Below are 15,880 nucleotides of genomic sequence, written 5' to 3'. Positions count from 1 at the left end.
AACTGCCTAGCGTGGGTCATAGTAGTTCATGGGGTTTAGTCTTTTAAGGATGAGCTGTTGTAGTTTGGAAGGGAAGGCTCTCTTCTTCAGTCTCTAAAAGTAAGGGTCATCTCTCCCTGTTCAAGTTATTTATTAGATCACAGCCTCTCTGCATCTGTGTGCTCCAGCGTGAGCACTCCTCTTCATGGGCTGTGTGTGGATCTCTGCAATCCCCCATGCACCTCATGAATTATAGGGAAACAGTTTGTTGTATTACAGTCCTCACCATGGCTTGCAGGAGAATCTCAGCTCAGGTGCTTGGAGTGCCTCCTCCCTCTCCCTTCCCCCACCGACCTTGGTGCCGCCATGTTGGCCTTCCTCACATGACCTCACTTTTCCTTTTTCTCTGACTTGGAAGAAAATTGGCTTCTGTAAGTTGCAGCTGAGAGGTTGATCTTGTCCGGGCTCCACATCGGGGAAATACTCGCCATGTCTCTCGTTGCAGGCCATGTGGTCCCTTCCAGCACCGCATGGCCGGCCCTGCATGGTGTCTCTGCCCAGTTCTGCGTGGGCTGAGCCGGCCTTAGGAGGGTCCCAGCCGCACCATCCTGGCCTTGGGAGGGTTCCGGCTTCGTGGCTGCTCACAGCACTGGGGTGGCCCTTTCCGCCCGTTTGGCAGTACAGCCCCAGAAGCCCTGTTGGGAAGGGCCCGACAGCCCTCTCTGGGAGGAGGCCTGAGGGCCCCCTGGCCACCCCTCAGAGGGGAGCAAGAAAAAAAAAAGGGAACTTCTCATGGTTTCTCCTTTCTTAAATATGTCATCACAGAGGCATTACCAGCTTGTCTAATTGGAATAGTAACCTGCCCATCGTCAGAGCTTTCAGCCATTATCTCTGTGCCAGACAGAGAAGTTTCAAGTTCTCCTGCCCCCACAAACCAAATTTTGTTAAACCAGCTGTCAGAGACTGAAAATAGTTCATGCCTCAAACACTGATATAAAGTTTTGCTCATTATAAAGAAACTACAACCGAAGAAGCTTCCCTGAAGAGTAGGACTTTGAAAGTCAAACTGTTGATTAGATAAAGGGACGCATTGTTTAATCATTTCAGGCTGAGGGAAAGGTATGCATTGTCATGGGTTAGCAAGCATAGTCCCGGAAGTGATGTTGTTGCAAAGGGGTGCTTACAGCTTCCTCTGTGACCTGATAGAACCTATCAGATGGCCAGTTTGAATATGGACAATTCTTTAAGCCACTTAAAGTTGTGACCGCCTCTGTGGTCCACACTTAAGAATAGGAAACCCCGAGGCAGAGTCTCGCTGTCTTGTTTCCGGTGCTGGGACAGGTGGCTGTGGGCCCCGTGCGGGGGCCAGCAGGCCCGGCCCAGGCCCTGCTTGGGCCAGGCCAGGCTGGGCCATGGCCATCCTGGAGCCAATGGGCCCTGTTGCACCCACGGACACCCCCCCCCCAGCCCTGCTGTGGGCAGCCGGAGCAGCTTGGCTCCCCCCCCTCTCCAGTGCTGCCAAGATTCAGCTGAAGCTGCACCTCTGTCGGCAGAGGTCATGTGACCAAAAGCGATAAGCCACATTCCAGCTGCAAGGCCTAGGTGAGATTAACCCTTTTACTGCTATGAAGAGCTGAAAACCTGAGGGAAGAGAAAGAGGAGATGCTTAAAGCTGAAATTCTGTTGTAAAGCTATGATATATCAGAGTACCCATTGTAATTTCATGAAGGCATGGGGGGTGGAGCATTCAACTTGTACTTGTGAGCAAAAGCACCTGCGCTGAGATAGGCAGATGCTGACGCAGCTGTAATTTCATGAGAAGTTTGAACAGGGAGAGATGGAAGCGATGAGGACTTTTGCTCCAAATGGGAAAGGAGAAAACCTGAGTTCCTAGAGATGATCCCAGAGATAGTCCTAAAGATGAAGATGAGGAAGACCCTTTGCTCACAGGGAAGGAGGAGGGCCTCTGTTCTTGGAGATGAAATGCTCCCAGAGATGAGTGAAGAGAACTTTTGTTTCTGAACGTCTCAACCTTAAAATTGTGCCCCAGTAATTCAAGAGTGGACCCTCGAAAGCAGTTGTGGGAAAAGCTGCAAGTCGGGGAAGGGACTCACATGTGAGCAGAGAACCAACCTGGGCGGCTGTCTTGTTGTGATAATGTTTTCATAGCACGAGCAAGAAGAGACTCCTCTTCCTAAATGGACCGAACAAGGTTATTATGGAAGTGGTAAACAGACTGAACATTTGAAGGGTTGTCTTTTTACATTGTCACTGGGAGAAGGAGAAAGGTGGGGGAAGGAGAAGTGTTCTGAAGGTGTGGTATGATTTCTTTTCTTCTTTTAGGTCTGTTTATAAACTTCTTTATATTCATTCAAGTTTGGTGCCTGCTTTGCGTTTCTCCTAATTCTTATCTCACAGAAGGTAAACAGTAATGAGTATTTTGGACCAAACCACTACACTAAATTGGTGTTTCTGCCCAGTTACAAACCAAACCGCTACAGCATCCACAAAAGGCCAAAGCCACCAGCTGCAACAATCTCCGGCTGAATTTGGGGTGGGGGAAGAGCACAGCTCATAGAAGCCAGGTTTGCACACACTCCCCCCAACCGAGGGGGGAGGAGGAGGTTTTGGGTGCATGGTGCAACCTCTGGTGAGAGGCAATAAACATCCATCCTCCGATTACACAAACTGGCCCAGCTGTGGAACCCCCAACCCCACAGGCCACATCCACGGGACATTCATGTGAAAGACTTTCCCCCACAGGGCTGCACGTGATGCAACAGACCAAGTCTGCTGTAAGAGACTGTCCCCCCCACCTCCAGGGGCACATGTCCGGACATGCCTACCTAGTCTGAGCATATATACCCATGGGATTCTATGCTTTCTGGAGGGACCTGCATCACCAAGATGATCTGCTGAAGAGGATCATTGAGGTGAATCAGGGGAAGAGGGGGAAGCAGAGGTTAAATGATTTGCTAAGAAGTTGTTTGTTAAAAACAATGCATACAGCTTGCTCAACACTTATTGTGCCTACCAAAGCAGGATGAGAAGATAGAAGACTATTGATAAAAGGAAGGAATCTTGACCAAAGATCCTGTTTTCAAACCTAAAACTAACTTAAACCAGCCTTGAAGTTTGGACTTGGGCCAGGGACATAAAAAGCATGCGCAGGGAAGCAAGGTGAAAAGTTCAGAACGAGGAAGACCCTTTACTTCATCTGAGGAAAATCCTTCACTTCATCCTAGAAACCCCTGCCCATGACCACCAGACAACACTGCGCAAGCGCAACGCAGATGTAAATGACTTTTGGGCTCGTAATACAAGGCGAGGCTAGGCAGGGCTAGGTAATGAATATGTATAGGTGTATTGGGAAACTTAATGAATATGGAACTTTTAACCCGATATATACCAAGCTGAATGCAGCTGTCAGCACGCATGACTTTGGAGGAGCTATCCCCCATGCGTCCCAGTGCTGGAATAAACATACCTACTTTACTACTTATTCCAGTAGTGGAGTCTTTTCCACGTATCAGAGGCACCAGTGGGACCTACAGAGCAGTGATATTCTTTTATTCTGTCTCTGTCACTCTTCATCCCCCCACCTATTTTCTACTTCTTTCTCTCTCTCTCTCTCTCTCTCTCTCTCTCATATTTACTATCAAATAAAACCCTTACTACAGTCACTGGCATATGGTCTTGTTTGCACCTTAATTTGGGCAGAGGCATTTCTAAGAACCTAAAACTGGATCATAACACCAGCACAAAACCTCAATTCTTTAAAATGTTTTCACGAGAAATTTTGCTTCCATTTTTCTGCAACACCTTAGATCTGCCAACTGTTGAGATAAGGTAAGAAAGTTTTTGGCTCAGAATGCTTTCATCAGGTATAAACAAATTGTATTTTTGCATATTCCCCCTCTCTCCCTCCCCTCCCCGCTGAGTATTGCAAGAGCGTCACACCACATAATAGAAAAATGGCATCTTTAAAGCAGAACTTGATAGAATGAAAATAATACTTACAGGGGCACTGTCATGTTCCACAGAGAAATTGCAAACAATCCATGTTTCAGGATCATTTTCACTGAATGCTGGAATTTTTCTGATGGCAGACAAATACAGCACATCCCTTTGAGAAGCCGGCCACACTCTCTGCAGAGAAACACCTGAACATAAGCTTTCCAGTTTTGCAAATTAAGTACTTACTATCCTTAGATAAAGGAAAAAAACAAACAAGGCAAAACAGGTCAGTCATGTTATTTAAGTTAAAATGTTTATTCAAGTTAGTAATTTCATGCAATTTTGAAAACTCAAGCAGAACACAGGTGTTGTACAGATGTATATCAGGTTATATGGCTATACTTAATTTTAAAAATTTAAGGCAAAAGTTTAAGGCCTTTGAAAGGCAGGGAGCCAAGTTGCAATGACTTTTTCAGTAGACAACCAGGAAGAGGCACTTCCTCTCCTGTTCTCTCAATCTCAGGTTTACATTGCAATTAATACTTGTAAGCTACAAACTGAACTAGTGGTTAAGTATAAATAGAAGCATCTACAAGTATTTGTCTCCATAAATATGGTGAGAGAGAGAGTGCAAGAAATACTTATAGCAAATAGTATTTCAAGAAGTTACTACTTTAATGAGACAGATATGGTAAATTCATATTATCTAAGAGAAAGCTTCAGAAGCAAAGTGTTATAAAATAAAGAAAAATTATACAGAAGCCATTTTCCTGACACTCAATATGGGCAAAAAGTCTAGCTTTTACCACAACACTATACAGTTCATACAATTTTGTTATTAAAAAATGAGTCTGCTGTTCCAGCAGTTTTAACATAACCACATTACCAGTTAAAAAAAAAAAAAAGTTTCAATATTTGAATATACTAATACTCGAAATCATGTAATATTAAAGATGAGTGTGTACACCTCATTCCCAATTTTTAAGAACCTGTTAGGTTATAGTTATTGGGCTAGAAGTGAAATGAACATTTTAGTAAAGCTAAATCAGAACTGGTTGGGGTGAAAAACCATAATGAAGTTAAAAGAACAAATGTTGTACCAGGAATTATAAGACCTCATAATGCAAATGCAGATGTCAACTAATTGTGATCAACAATAGCTTGCATTATTGCAACAAAATGTATGATACAGGGGTAGGGGTTTCTTCCTTGTAGTTAGTGTCAATTTATTGCTTCAGTTTTCTTGAGATGAGCCTTGCCTTGCTGCCAGTGATATACTTAAGAGATTAAAACTAGTCCTCATTTGTTATTACAAACTGTATCAGATAGATACACAATTATGCTATCAAGCCAAGTTTGAAAAATTTACAAAGTTGCAGTTCAATAAAGAAGTTGTTCTAAACTGTTCTGGATAATATTTTAAGTTGTTAAGATGGTAAAGTATTTCAGAATAGATTAGAACACATATACTCCAGACTGTCTCACTAAGGTGTGTATACAGGTGAAGTGTTATTACCTTATGCATCTGGTAAATGATGATGGCATTATCAGCTAAATTTTCCACAACATGGAAATTTTCAATTGTTGCTAAGGGGAGGGGAAATAAAAATCCATCAGTAAACAAGTACAGATATTATGGCAATGTTATAAACTATATGCTTGCTGGTAAACATGCAAAGCTTAAGAACCGATTCCTTACTTTCCCAGTCATTACGAACATCAACATTCCAGAAGAAGTGGCAAACTTCATGCCCTGTTACTCCTTTAACGGCATGCGTTGCTTTCAAAGGATCTAAAACTATTCCATTCTCTTCCACCTCTCTTCTGTACACCTATGGTTAAATACAAAGATGGAAATTAAGAAGAGAAATTGCTAAAACTGTTCATGTTGTAATTTTTTAAAATTTCATCAGCTTTGATAAAAACTTACCTAGAAGACTAACAAATGAATAATTTGCCATGTCAGTGTTCTATGGTAACGACCAATGCAGATATTCTTGCAATGCATTCACATGAAAATACCAGTATTTTTAAAAATCTCTACTCTAACAATGATTAATAGAATCACAGAATATCCTGAGTTGAAAGAGACCCACAAGGATCATCGAGTTCATCTCCTGACCCTGCACAGGACAACCCCAAGAATGACACCATGTGCCTGAGAGCATTGTCCAAATATTTCCTGAACTCAGACAGGTTTGGTGCTGTGACCACTTCCCTGGGGAGCCTGTTCCAGTGCCCAACCACCCTCTGGGTGAAGAACCTTTTCCTTATATCCAAGCTACATATCCCCTGACTCAGCTTCATGCCATTCTCTCGGGGCCTATGACTGGTCACCAGAGAAAAGAGATCGGTTGCCAGCCTGCCTGCCTGCTTCCGCTTGTAAGGAAGTTGTAGACTGCAATGAGGTCTCCCCTCAGTCTCCTCTTCTCCAGGCTGAGCAAACCAAACGACCTCAGCTACTCCTCATAAGACTTCTCCTCTAGACCCTTCACCATCTTCATGGCCCTCCTTTGGATGCTCTCTAATAGCTTTATTTGCTTATTATATTGAGGTGCCCAAAACTGCACACAGGACTTGAGGTGAGGCCGCACCAGTGCAGAGCAGAGTGGGACAATCACCTCCCTTGACTGGTTCATGATGCTGAGCTTGGTCACCCCAGCACCTGGTTGACTCTTGTGACTGCCAGGGCACACTCCTGGCTCATATTCAACTTGCTGTGAACACAAATGCACAGATCTCTTTCCATGGGGCTGCCCTCCAGCCTCTTGCTCCCTAGTCTATATGTACATTCAGGGTTGCCCCATTCCAGATGCAGAATCCATCACTTGCCTTTGTTAAACTTCATACGGTTGGCTCCTCCCAATTTAGTGTCATCAGCAAACTTACTTAGTATCTTTTCGAGTCCTGCGTCCGAGTAGTTTATGAAGATGTTGAAGACAACTGGCCCTAAAGTGAAGCCCTGAGCTTTAAAATGGAGCTTTACTGAAATCCCAAAAGATTACATCAACTGGCTTCCCTTGATCAACTAGGTGGGCTACCTTGTTGTAAAAGGAAATGAAGTTTGTCAAACTGGACTTTCCCTTCATGAAGCCATGCTGGCTGTGATCAGTGACTGTGTTGTCCTTCAGGTGTTTTTCAGTAACTCCCAGAATAGTCTTCTCCATAATTTTACCAGGCACTGAAGTGAGACGGACAGGCCTATACTTACCAGGGCCATCCCTCTTGTCCTTCTTGAAAACTGGGATAATGTTACCCAGCATCCAGTCAACTGGGACCTCTCCAGATTCCCAAGACCATTGAGAAATCATTGAGAGTGGCCTCACAATGACATCGGCCATCTCTTTGAGCATTTTTGTATGAATCTCATCAGGTGCCATAGACTTATAGGAATCCATCTGGAGCAGCAAATCCCACACAGTTTCAGGGTCAAATGGGAGATCGTCTGCCGACTTCGGTGGGGGAAAACCATGCAGACAATCAATGTGATTGGTAGAGCAAGCTTCGTTTATTAGCAATACAGAGGCACTTATATAGTATTGAATACAGGCTTATCAGTTCTTTAATTAGTTTAAGCTTACAAAGGCACATTCTTACTTCTACATAATTGGGTTAGATGAAAAACTACATTTGGCAAGCTTTATGTTTTGTCTTGAGAGATCAAAGGATCTTCCTCCCTTCTCATGGTCAGCATATCTTATCAGCACAGGACTGTACCTCCTTAAAACTCCCTTTTTTGTTCTCAGGCCTTTTTCTCACACAGGCACTTTCTCATGGAGGCTTTTTCTCATGCAGGCCTTTGCTTGCAGGCCTTTGTTTTGTACAGTTCTGTTATTGATTTGTTCCCTTTATCAATAATCGATGTCCCTGATCCTCTAATCATTCTGCAACATTTGTCATTCTCAGAGTCGTGGTCTTCCAGCTCAGGGCACTGGGAACCCCTTAGCCCATTATCAGTCTTGAAGGAGGCAAAGAAAGCATTAAACACCTGTGCCCTGTCTATGTCCCTATTTGTGAGGTGACCATCCTCTTCCTGTAATGGGCCAATGTTATTTCTGCACTGCCTTTTGCTATTAACATATTTAAAAAAGCTCTGTTGTCCCCCACAGTTCTGGCAGCTTGAACTCCAGTTAAGCTTTCACTGCATGAATTTTCTCCCTACAGTGGTGTCTTGGGGTGACTTTATGATGTGTATCCCCTATCGCTGCTCTATGCCCAGAAATTAATTTTGTGCCTTTCTATGCCTTTAAACTGAGCCTGAGAGGGGGGAGAGGAAAAAACCAAGTGAACTTTTCAAAGCAGCTGTTCAAGGACACAGTAACACACTCCTCTGTGTCCTGCTGCAGCAGCAAGAGCAGAGGAAGCACCCTTCTTGCTTTTCAGCCGCCTTTCAGCTCCTTTTCTCCGGAGGGTTGAACTTTGTTTTCCTGAGACTTTGGTTTTTCCCTTCTTCTCTTCTGGACTGTTTCAACACCAGAACACATCGGGAGAATTTTCCACCACGGCCCCGGGGTGGGCCCACACTGACCCAGCTCCGAGGAGAAGAGAGACCACACCTACAGAAGGACTCTGAAATTTCCCCAGGTTTCTCTCCACAGCGAGAGGTTTTATTATTTAGCATTATTATCCTTTTCCTGTGTGTTTGTTAAATAAATAGATTTTTTTATGTCTTTCACTTTCCTCCAAGGAAAATTTCTTTTTTCCTGAACCTGGTGGGGGAGGGATGGTTGTAACCTGCCTTCTCTCAGAGGATATATTTCTAAATTTGGACAAACCAGCACATCATGTTGATATGAAGTTTTAAGTCGGAGGAAATGAGATAGGAATCTGTAAAGACAAAGCTATTGCAAGAGCTGCATAAGATTTTGCTGAATATATTAGAAGCTGTAGCTTGTGTGGTCTCCAGTCCTAATTTAAACAATGCTATTCTCAGAGAGGAATTTTAACAGCCTAACTTGCTCTGTAATAGTATTTAAAGAGAATAAAAATATCTGCCTTCACAGCATATCATCTTATATCAATTAAGCGAAACAACAGATGCTTACCTTCATTTCTCCTTCTTCTACCACTAGCTGCCAATTGGCATCTCCTCCTACATCTTGCAAGGAATATGTCATATGGTTTTGTACCATCTCTTCCACCTTTAAAGGAAAAATTACACATTTTTAAGTAATTCCTTTCATCTTCTCGTGCAGGGGACTGTACAGTATTGGAAGCCATAAGTCAATACTTCAAATCCTGTGCAGGAGCTGAACTTGGAAAATAGAGCCTTCTATTACAGGTTAAGATCAAGCAGGTACTTCTGGCCTTCAGAAACAAAAGCCAAAATCTTGATTCAACTTCCAATTTCATTCTTTATGGGTTCTTCCCTATCCCTCCTTTGTTCCTTTAAACTGTCAAAACTCACTATTTCTGCCTGAGACAGTTTTATTTCAGCATGTAGGAAATTATTTCCGATATCTCGAATTACAGTGCATTGTAGGACTTGAAAGCCAATATTCACTGAAGAGCATTTAAAAAGATGAAGGGGGGGGGGCGTGGGGGAGGGGAGACAGACAAAGGAGCTCTAAAAAAGTAAATGCATATCAAAAGTTATATTGAAACAGCAGTGAGGGAAACAGTCATGAGAAAAGCATGCCTTTCAGTTTCTTTGGCATTTTTGCAGTTGCCAACTAGAAAAACAGAACAGAAATGCTTACATTCAAAAAAATTATGATGATGCAGAGATCCACTATTTTAAAATGCTCATTTAAATACTTAGCTAGACAGTTGCATGCTTTTCTTAAAGGTCAAATATTTGGTACATTTTTATCAAGCTATGTGAATACTTCTTTTTTGTTCCAAATAATGTGCATGAAAATGGGGGGGTGGGACAGGAAATTAATTTTTATGTTGAATCTACAGTCTTTTTATATGTTTCCTTTGTGTCTGTCCCCCCATTTCCAAATCCTATTCTCCCCCAAATAAAAACAGTCAAAAAACTAAACTATCCATTGCTGTGTAATGTTTACAAGTGCTGAAAACAATTTAATAATGTTTTTTACCGAAGAGGTAGGTGACTACTAAAACTCATCACATCAAATAAGTCCATGTAATTGACACTATTTTCCTGAATCAGTAGAAATTTCTTTTTTAAAGAGGAAATGCATTACAAGCAAAGTTTAGTCAATTGACCAACATACAGATTAGTCTAAGAACTGTATAACCACACTATTAATAGCCTAAATGTATGGATGGGTTTTGTACAACTTGAAGAAAAAAAGTAATTGAATCAAGTGAAAATCCTCAAAATACAACATAAAATCCTTTCAACAAAAATGCTACTTTATCTTATTTTAACTATAGAATTCTCTACGGAAACCAAGTTATCAGTCCAGTTTTGGGGGTTTTCTTTGTTTTCTTCAAGTTTTGTTTCTTTTGTTTAGTTATAATGAAGTATAAACATCCACAAGATTTGTGTTTCTGCTTTTAGATAGGCCATCTTTTCCTGCCACTTACTAACAGGTTTCCTACCAAATACTCTTCAAATTTTTTTTCCAGGGAAACAATGACACAGTACAAGCCAAGACATGTAAGAATATTAGCTATTTAAATATTCAATTTGCTAGCTCTAGGTCACACTTCTTTCAGAAAGGAATCCTCGCTATGCTCCTGCAACTTTACCTGCAACATATTTAGGGTCCTTATCTCCTCTCCTAGCTCCTAATCTATTAGGGACAAAGCTGGCTTGTATGTGTTTGTTTTGTATTTTGCTGCTTTTTGCATTGTGCCAAATGCAGAGGGAGGAGGAGAATAGCAAAGAAAGAAGAGAATGAGGCATTGACAGGAGTATCAGAGAATCATAGAATACCTGAGTTGGAAGGCACCCACAAGGATCAGACTCCAACCCCTGGCCTTGCACAGGACAACCCCAAGAATCATACAATGTGCCTGAGTACAATCTAAACAGTTTAAGGCCTTTGGAATTGTTCAGCATTTAGCCCTCTGACTTCCTCTGAAAACTTGAAAGGCATCTTTAGTTTGTTTCTCTCCCTCTCTTCTCCCAATAAAGTTCATTCCTGCTAATACATCTTTCAGACAGCTTCCCCTTAGGTTTGGGAAAGGAGAGGTATTATCATTGCAGCTTTCAGAGGAAAGAGAATGTTGTTTTTGGCTAACAAGCAATTGCTTCTATTTGACCAAGTAATTGCAGTGCCTACAACTACCTTGTGCATATTATCTGTCCAAACTGTGATCTTCCTGCTGGTTGCTGCCAGCCTGAACCCATTTCAGGTACCACATTAGGCACCGAGTCAATATTCACAGCTTCTTTCCCAGTGGGGAGGCCACACTATTTGCCTCTAGGTTCCTGGCAGACTATAGGAACGATCTGCAAAAATACTTCTATCCCATGCAGCCTTGGTCTTAACATTAAATGGCCAGATCTTCTTTTAAAAGGCCCTCAAAAGAGCTCAATATATTTTAAAATCTGATAGTCCTTTAAAAGGAGAAAATTATTTCCAACACATTTGCAGCATTTTAAGCCCACAACCTCCCACTCAACTGGCAGAGACAAATCAATGCCTTTCTGAAGGCACATAGAAGAACCAGCTCCTGTCAGAATATGTTTATGCATCTCCATCTTAAAAGCAAAGCTGCAAGTTTCTACTTGACCTGTTACTAAGATTCCCTTCATATAAATGAAGTCTAGAAACAAGCCCCATTTATTCAGAATCAAGATTTAGCTTGCCTTTCCAAAAGCCAAATCCTCAGCCTGGGGACAGAGGACAATTTCCTAATAATAAGGTCTACAGCAAGTTGTCACCAAAAGGTGTGCTGCTTTTCTCTTCATGCTCTCAGTTGTCTTTCACCTGCTTGTTCACTAGCAATGAAGCTCCAGAGCAGGTGAAGCAACTTAATGAACTGGCAAGTTTGTTCTAGGGAAGATATGGGGGAAGAATGGGGCAGAGGGGAATAGGTTTCTTGAAAGTTAGCAGGATCGTTCTTTCTGTACTGAGTTGGTTAACTTGAAACCACATCCTAAGACACTGGGTAGTAGCTTCTACATAGTATAATCCCTGCAGCTGCTAGAAAGAGCAACACCTTGACCCCATAATCCAGTCCATTTGACCCTGATCTTTAATGTAAATTTGCATGATTGTGATAAGGACCTGGTCAATCTCAGATGTTTTTTTCAGTGGTTAGTTTTTCAGACACACTAGTGGTCTGATACTCAGGTTTAACATATGGACCCACAAATGTTATCAGACCTAAGAGGTAAAAATGAGAAGGTTCACATATTTTAATGACTGTTTCCCTTACATTGAACTGGCAATGCAGCCTGATAGACAATGAATTCTATCTTTAGAATCAAACTTGCTTTCTATTACTTGATTTCCTCCCGCCTCCCCTACAAACCAAATTTGAATTATTAACATGACTGGAGTACCAGCAGATCAGCCTATCGGTGTTGTGCAATATGACCTGCATACTTTTTCCTTGTGATAAATTCAAATTCCAGAAATTAACCGACTGCAATAAGTCAAAGCAAGTGTTGGGATTTCAGTCCAATAAGCAAGTCCTAAAGTGTTAGGGTTCTGCTCACAAAGCTGGTGGCCAGGTATGCAGATAATGTGATTCCAGGCTGTTAATCAAAAGAAAAATCCATTCCTTCTACTTGAAAAAGCAGGCTGTTTACAGTGTGTCAGAGACTAGAAAGATGGATGTCTCGAGACATTTTGGGATGCATGTGTGAGTGGGGGAGGGGCAGGTTAGGACTTGTCCTGGCAAGACAGTGAACTGTCCCCCACTCCCCACCCCTAGAGCCAGTATCCCAGCCCTGCAGTGGTGCCAATCATGGAACACTGGAGGCAGAGCTCCACTCTCACCTAACCCAGCTTTTGAGTGTCCGGAAGTCCCACCTGGAGGGAGGGCCCATGAAGGCCCAGGGGTATTTAAGGCTGAGCATGAGGCCAGCACATGTCTTGACCCTACATTCCTCTTGGAGTTTCTATCTGAACACTGCTGGAACCCAGGAGTTGGTAGCTGTATGCATGCTTTTCTATATATTTTCTTTCTGTCTTTCTCTCTTTCTTCTTCTAATTCCCTCTTGGAACATTTTGAGTAATTTAACATCGCATGGGTTTAAAGTTTGCTAAGTTTAATGGGCCAAATTAATGCTGTGAGAAGTGTTTTGTGCTGATTGGATGTTGTACTAAATCTTTTGCCAAAGCTCTCTCATTTTTCCAAAGTTTGCCAGTAAACTTTTGTCTTGTTTTGACCTCTTGAGAATATCTGGTTTCTTGAGAATATACTGAATTCTTGAGAATATACTGATTTCTCCTGCGTTTCTAACCCAGAGTACATGAACCACTGTAAAGTCTTTTTATTGGGGCCTTACACAGTGTTAGTTAATAATTTAAAAACAAATCCAAAACCAACAGACTCCAGAAGGAAGCCCCATTCACAATCATATGGATCACAGCAGAAGGAAAGTAATGGCATGAATGCTGTCTGAATGAATTTTTTTTGAGACTAAAGACCAAACACATGAATTCACTTATCTAATTCAACTCTAAACTATGCTCTTCAGAGCAAGCACCTAGAGTAATTTTGTAAATTACTGGAATATGCCACTACAACTAAATTCACTTATTCAGGTTGTCAGACATTTTCTGAAGGATAATTGAGTATATTGGAACTCTTCAGTAAAAGTTCTCATATCCACAATCTCATTTTTTAACAACATACTTTATGACCTTTTGGTAATAAAACTAGTTGTAGAGGTAAAAAATTATAATAAAGAACCTTAAAATTTGGTGTCTTAATTTTATTACAAGTGACAGATTTTAAAGACAGAATTAAACCTTTGATTTTAAAACAAGAAAAACTATTCAATTTGAAGCAAAGACCATTTCCAGCCCACACAAAACAGGTGTTATTTTATTACTTTTATTATAATCAGAAATGCAAAATTTTCAAGTTGTAGGTATTTTGATTAAAGCTACTGAAATCAGTCCTACAGTTCACAACATTTGGGTCTCTGCACAAGTGATATGGATGAAAGCAGAATGTAAAAAAGCAACCATTTAGTATAGAAATAGATAGCTCTTTTTTGTCTCAACATACTAGTTTAGAGCAAACAGTGATTTATGTAACAAAAAACCCAGGTTCCAGAGAAGAGGATGAAATGCAACAAAGATACACAACCCCCACTCTACACATTAATACAGTACCTGGGCGCTGAATCTGTGAACATCAAAGGCACTGACTAGATCAATGGAAGACATGGAGGAAGAGCGACTATAGGGCTACCAGAGACAGACAAAGAAAAAACCAAGTAATCAGAACAAAGGAACAACAGAGCATTCAGTACCAACTTGCAAGCATGAGATAATGAAGAAAATGAAAACAAAAGCACCATAAGAAGCAAGCACAGTGGCAAATGCTGATTTCATGCACCTATGATGTATTATGCTCCCAGTGTAGCCCTAAAAAAGGCATAGTGTTTCAAGTAACACTAAAATAAGTCAATTGATCCTAATGCAAAAGACTATATTTTTTTTCCATCAATTAAATTAATTTTGGTGAAGTTATCTTAAAAACACTGAGGTTAGCAATTTATTGGTTTTTTTCTTTATAATCTCTAACTGACAAGCTTGATACAAATCAAGAGTATTCTAAATAGATACTGAAATCAGGATTTTTTTTAGCCAAGACAGAAAACAGTCCTTTTCCAATTCCAGCTACTTCAATTAAAAATGAGTAAACCACTGAAAGTTATTCTAGAAACACCTAAAAATAATAATAATAAAAAAATCTTACCTATCCATAAAAAAACTATATACAAATACAAGTCAGCCAATTATACAGAGGAGATCATGAGAAATATCTTACCTTTTGGACAAATCTATGAGTCCCCACACCAGAATATGCATCTCCAGAAGGTAAGGATATTGGCCAGTATAATCTGACCTTTTCACTTTGAGACTGCAACAAAATAACTTTAATTACTGGCAGTCAGCTGCTGCTGGATGGACAATGAAAGAGTGAGGCACCTTCAATCTTTATAGTGGCTACAACTAATGCTGTCCATGACAGACATGAAGTTATCCTGCTGGAGTTCTCAGGAAGCAAATATGCCTGGAGACTGAATTACCCATTTATCTATACTTCAAGGTATATTTCCAGGTTAAGCAAAATAGATTGGCAGCATCACAGATGTTGCATCCATGTAGTAGTACTACATTCACTCAAAACTTTTATCTTCTGCTAAGAGACCCCAACATAGATAAACTCTGTTGGGTACTATATATCCACTAGAAAGTCTTATAATTCTTAACCAAGTCATTGTATTCACTATATTCATAAGCCAAAAACCTTTTAAGACAAAGGAGGCACCACTTTATTATTCCCTCTCATTTTATACACTACTATATTTTCTCATATTCTATATATTTCATCACACACATCCCTTTTTGATCCTTGACACTGAAGTATATTCAAGAAATGAGTTAGAGAAATAGCCAGAGCCTACACAATTTTTAAACAAAACCAAACACCAATAGAACTGTATTTTCTATTTCACATACTGCTACAGTCAAAAGAAACTTCAGAGCAATAATTAGGTTTTGAGAAATAGCTGCAGCATTAGATATTCTTATTTGCCCAGGACATCAGTTACATATAAAGATAAGTTTTATACAGGACTAATACATTTATTTAGGAGTTATGAACCAGAGACAATCAATTAAATTAACACTTATACTATTCTTTTCTATGCAAGCTGTCAAGTCACTTTCTCAAAATTAGTGTTAAACAGGCCACCACATTAAACAATGATATTTAACTGTATAAATATTAAATAGTGAATCCCACTTATAAGTGTCAGTCTAAAATATCTAGAGTTTCAAGAGATGCACCCCAGGACTGATTAAGTCACAGAAGTCTTCCATGAAGTGCTCAT

At 40.7% G+C, this 15,880-nt stretch overlaps 1 protein-coding gene across 5 annotated transcripts in view; it reads right to left on the bottom strand.

Annotated features, from left to right (window-relative positions):
- LOC138102900 (ceramide transfer protein-like) overlaps window positions 1-15,880 on the bottom strand; it is a 294,805-nt gene that overhangs the window by 8,856 nt on the left and 270,069 nt on the right. For 3 of the 5 annotated variants that reach the window (XM_069000676.1, XM_069000678.1, XM_069000679.1), the window contains 6 exons: window positions 14,812-14,904; window positions 14,151-14,225; window positions 8,982-9,077; window positions 5,636-5,768; window positions 5,453-5,523; window positions 4,000-4,128 (listed from right to left, as the gene is read on the bottom strand). In XM_069000676.1, the coding sequence (XP_068856777.1) occupies window positions 4,000-4,128; window positions 5,453-5,523; window positions 5,636-5,768; window positions 8,982-9,077; window positions 14,151-14,225; window positions 14,812-14,904 (597 nt within the window). Of the gene's footprint in view, window positions 1-3,999; window positions 4,187-5,452; window positions 5,524-5,635; window positions 5,769-8,981; window positions 9,078-14,150; window positions 14,226-14,811; window positions 14,905-15,880 lie in introns of all 5 variants that reach the window. The other 2 variants (XR_011147606.1, XM_069000677.1) reach the window with 2 other exon arrangements.

This window comes from Aphelocoma coerulescens, assembly GCF_041296385.1.
Source record: "Aphelocoma coerulescens isolate FSJ_1873_10779 chromosome W unlocalized genomic scaffold, UR_Acoe_1.0 ChrW_unloc_scaf_4, whole genome shotgun sequence".
Taxonomy (NCBI): Eukaryota; Metazoa; Chordata; class Aves; order Passeriformes; family Corvidae; genus Aphelocoma; species Aphelocoma coerulescens.
The sequence above is the reverse complement of the archived record's forward strand: the minus strand, read 5'-3'. Positions and strand labels throughout refer to the sequence as shown.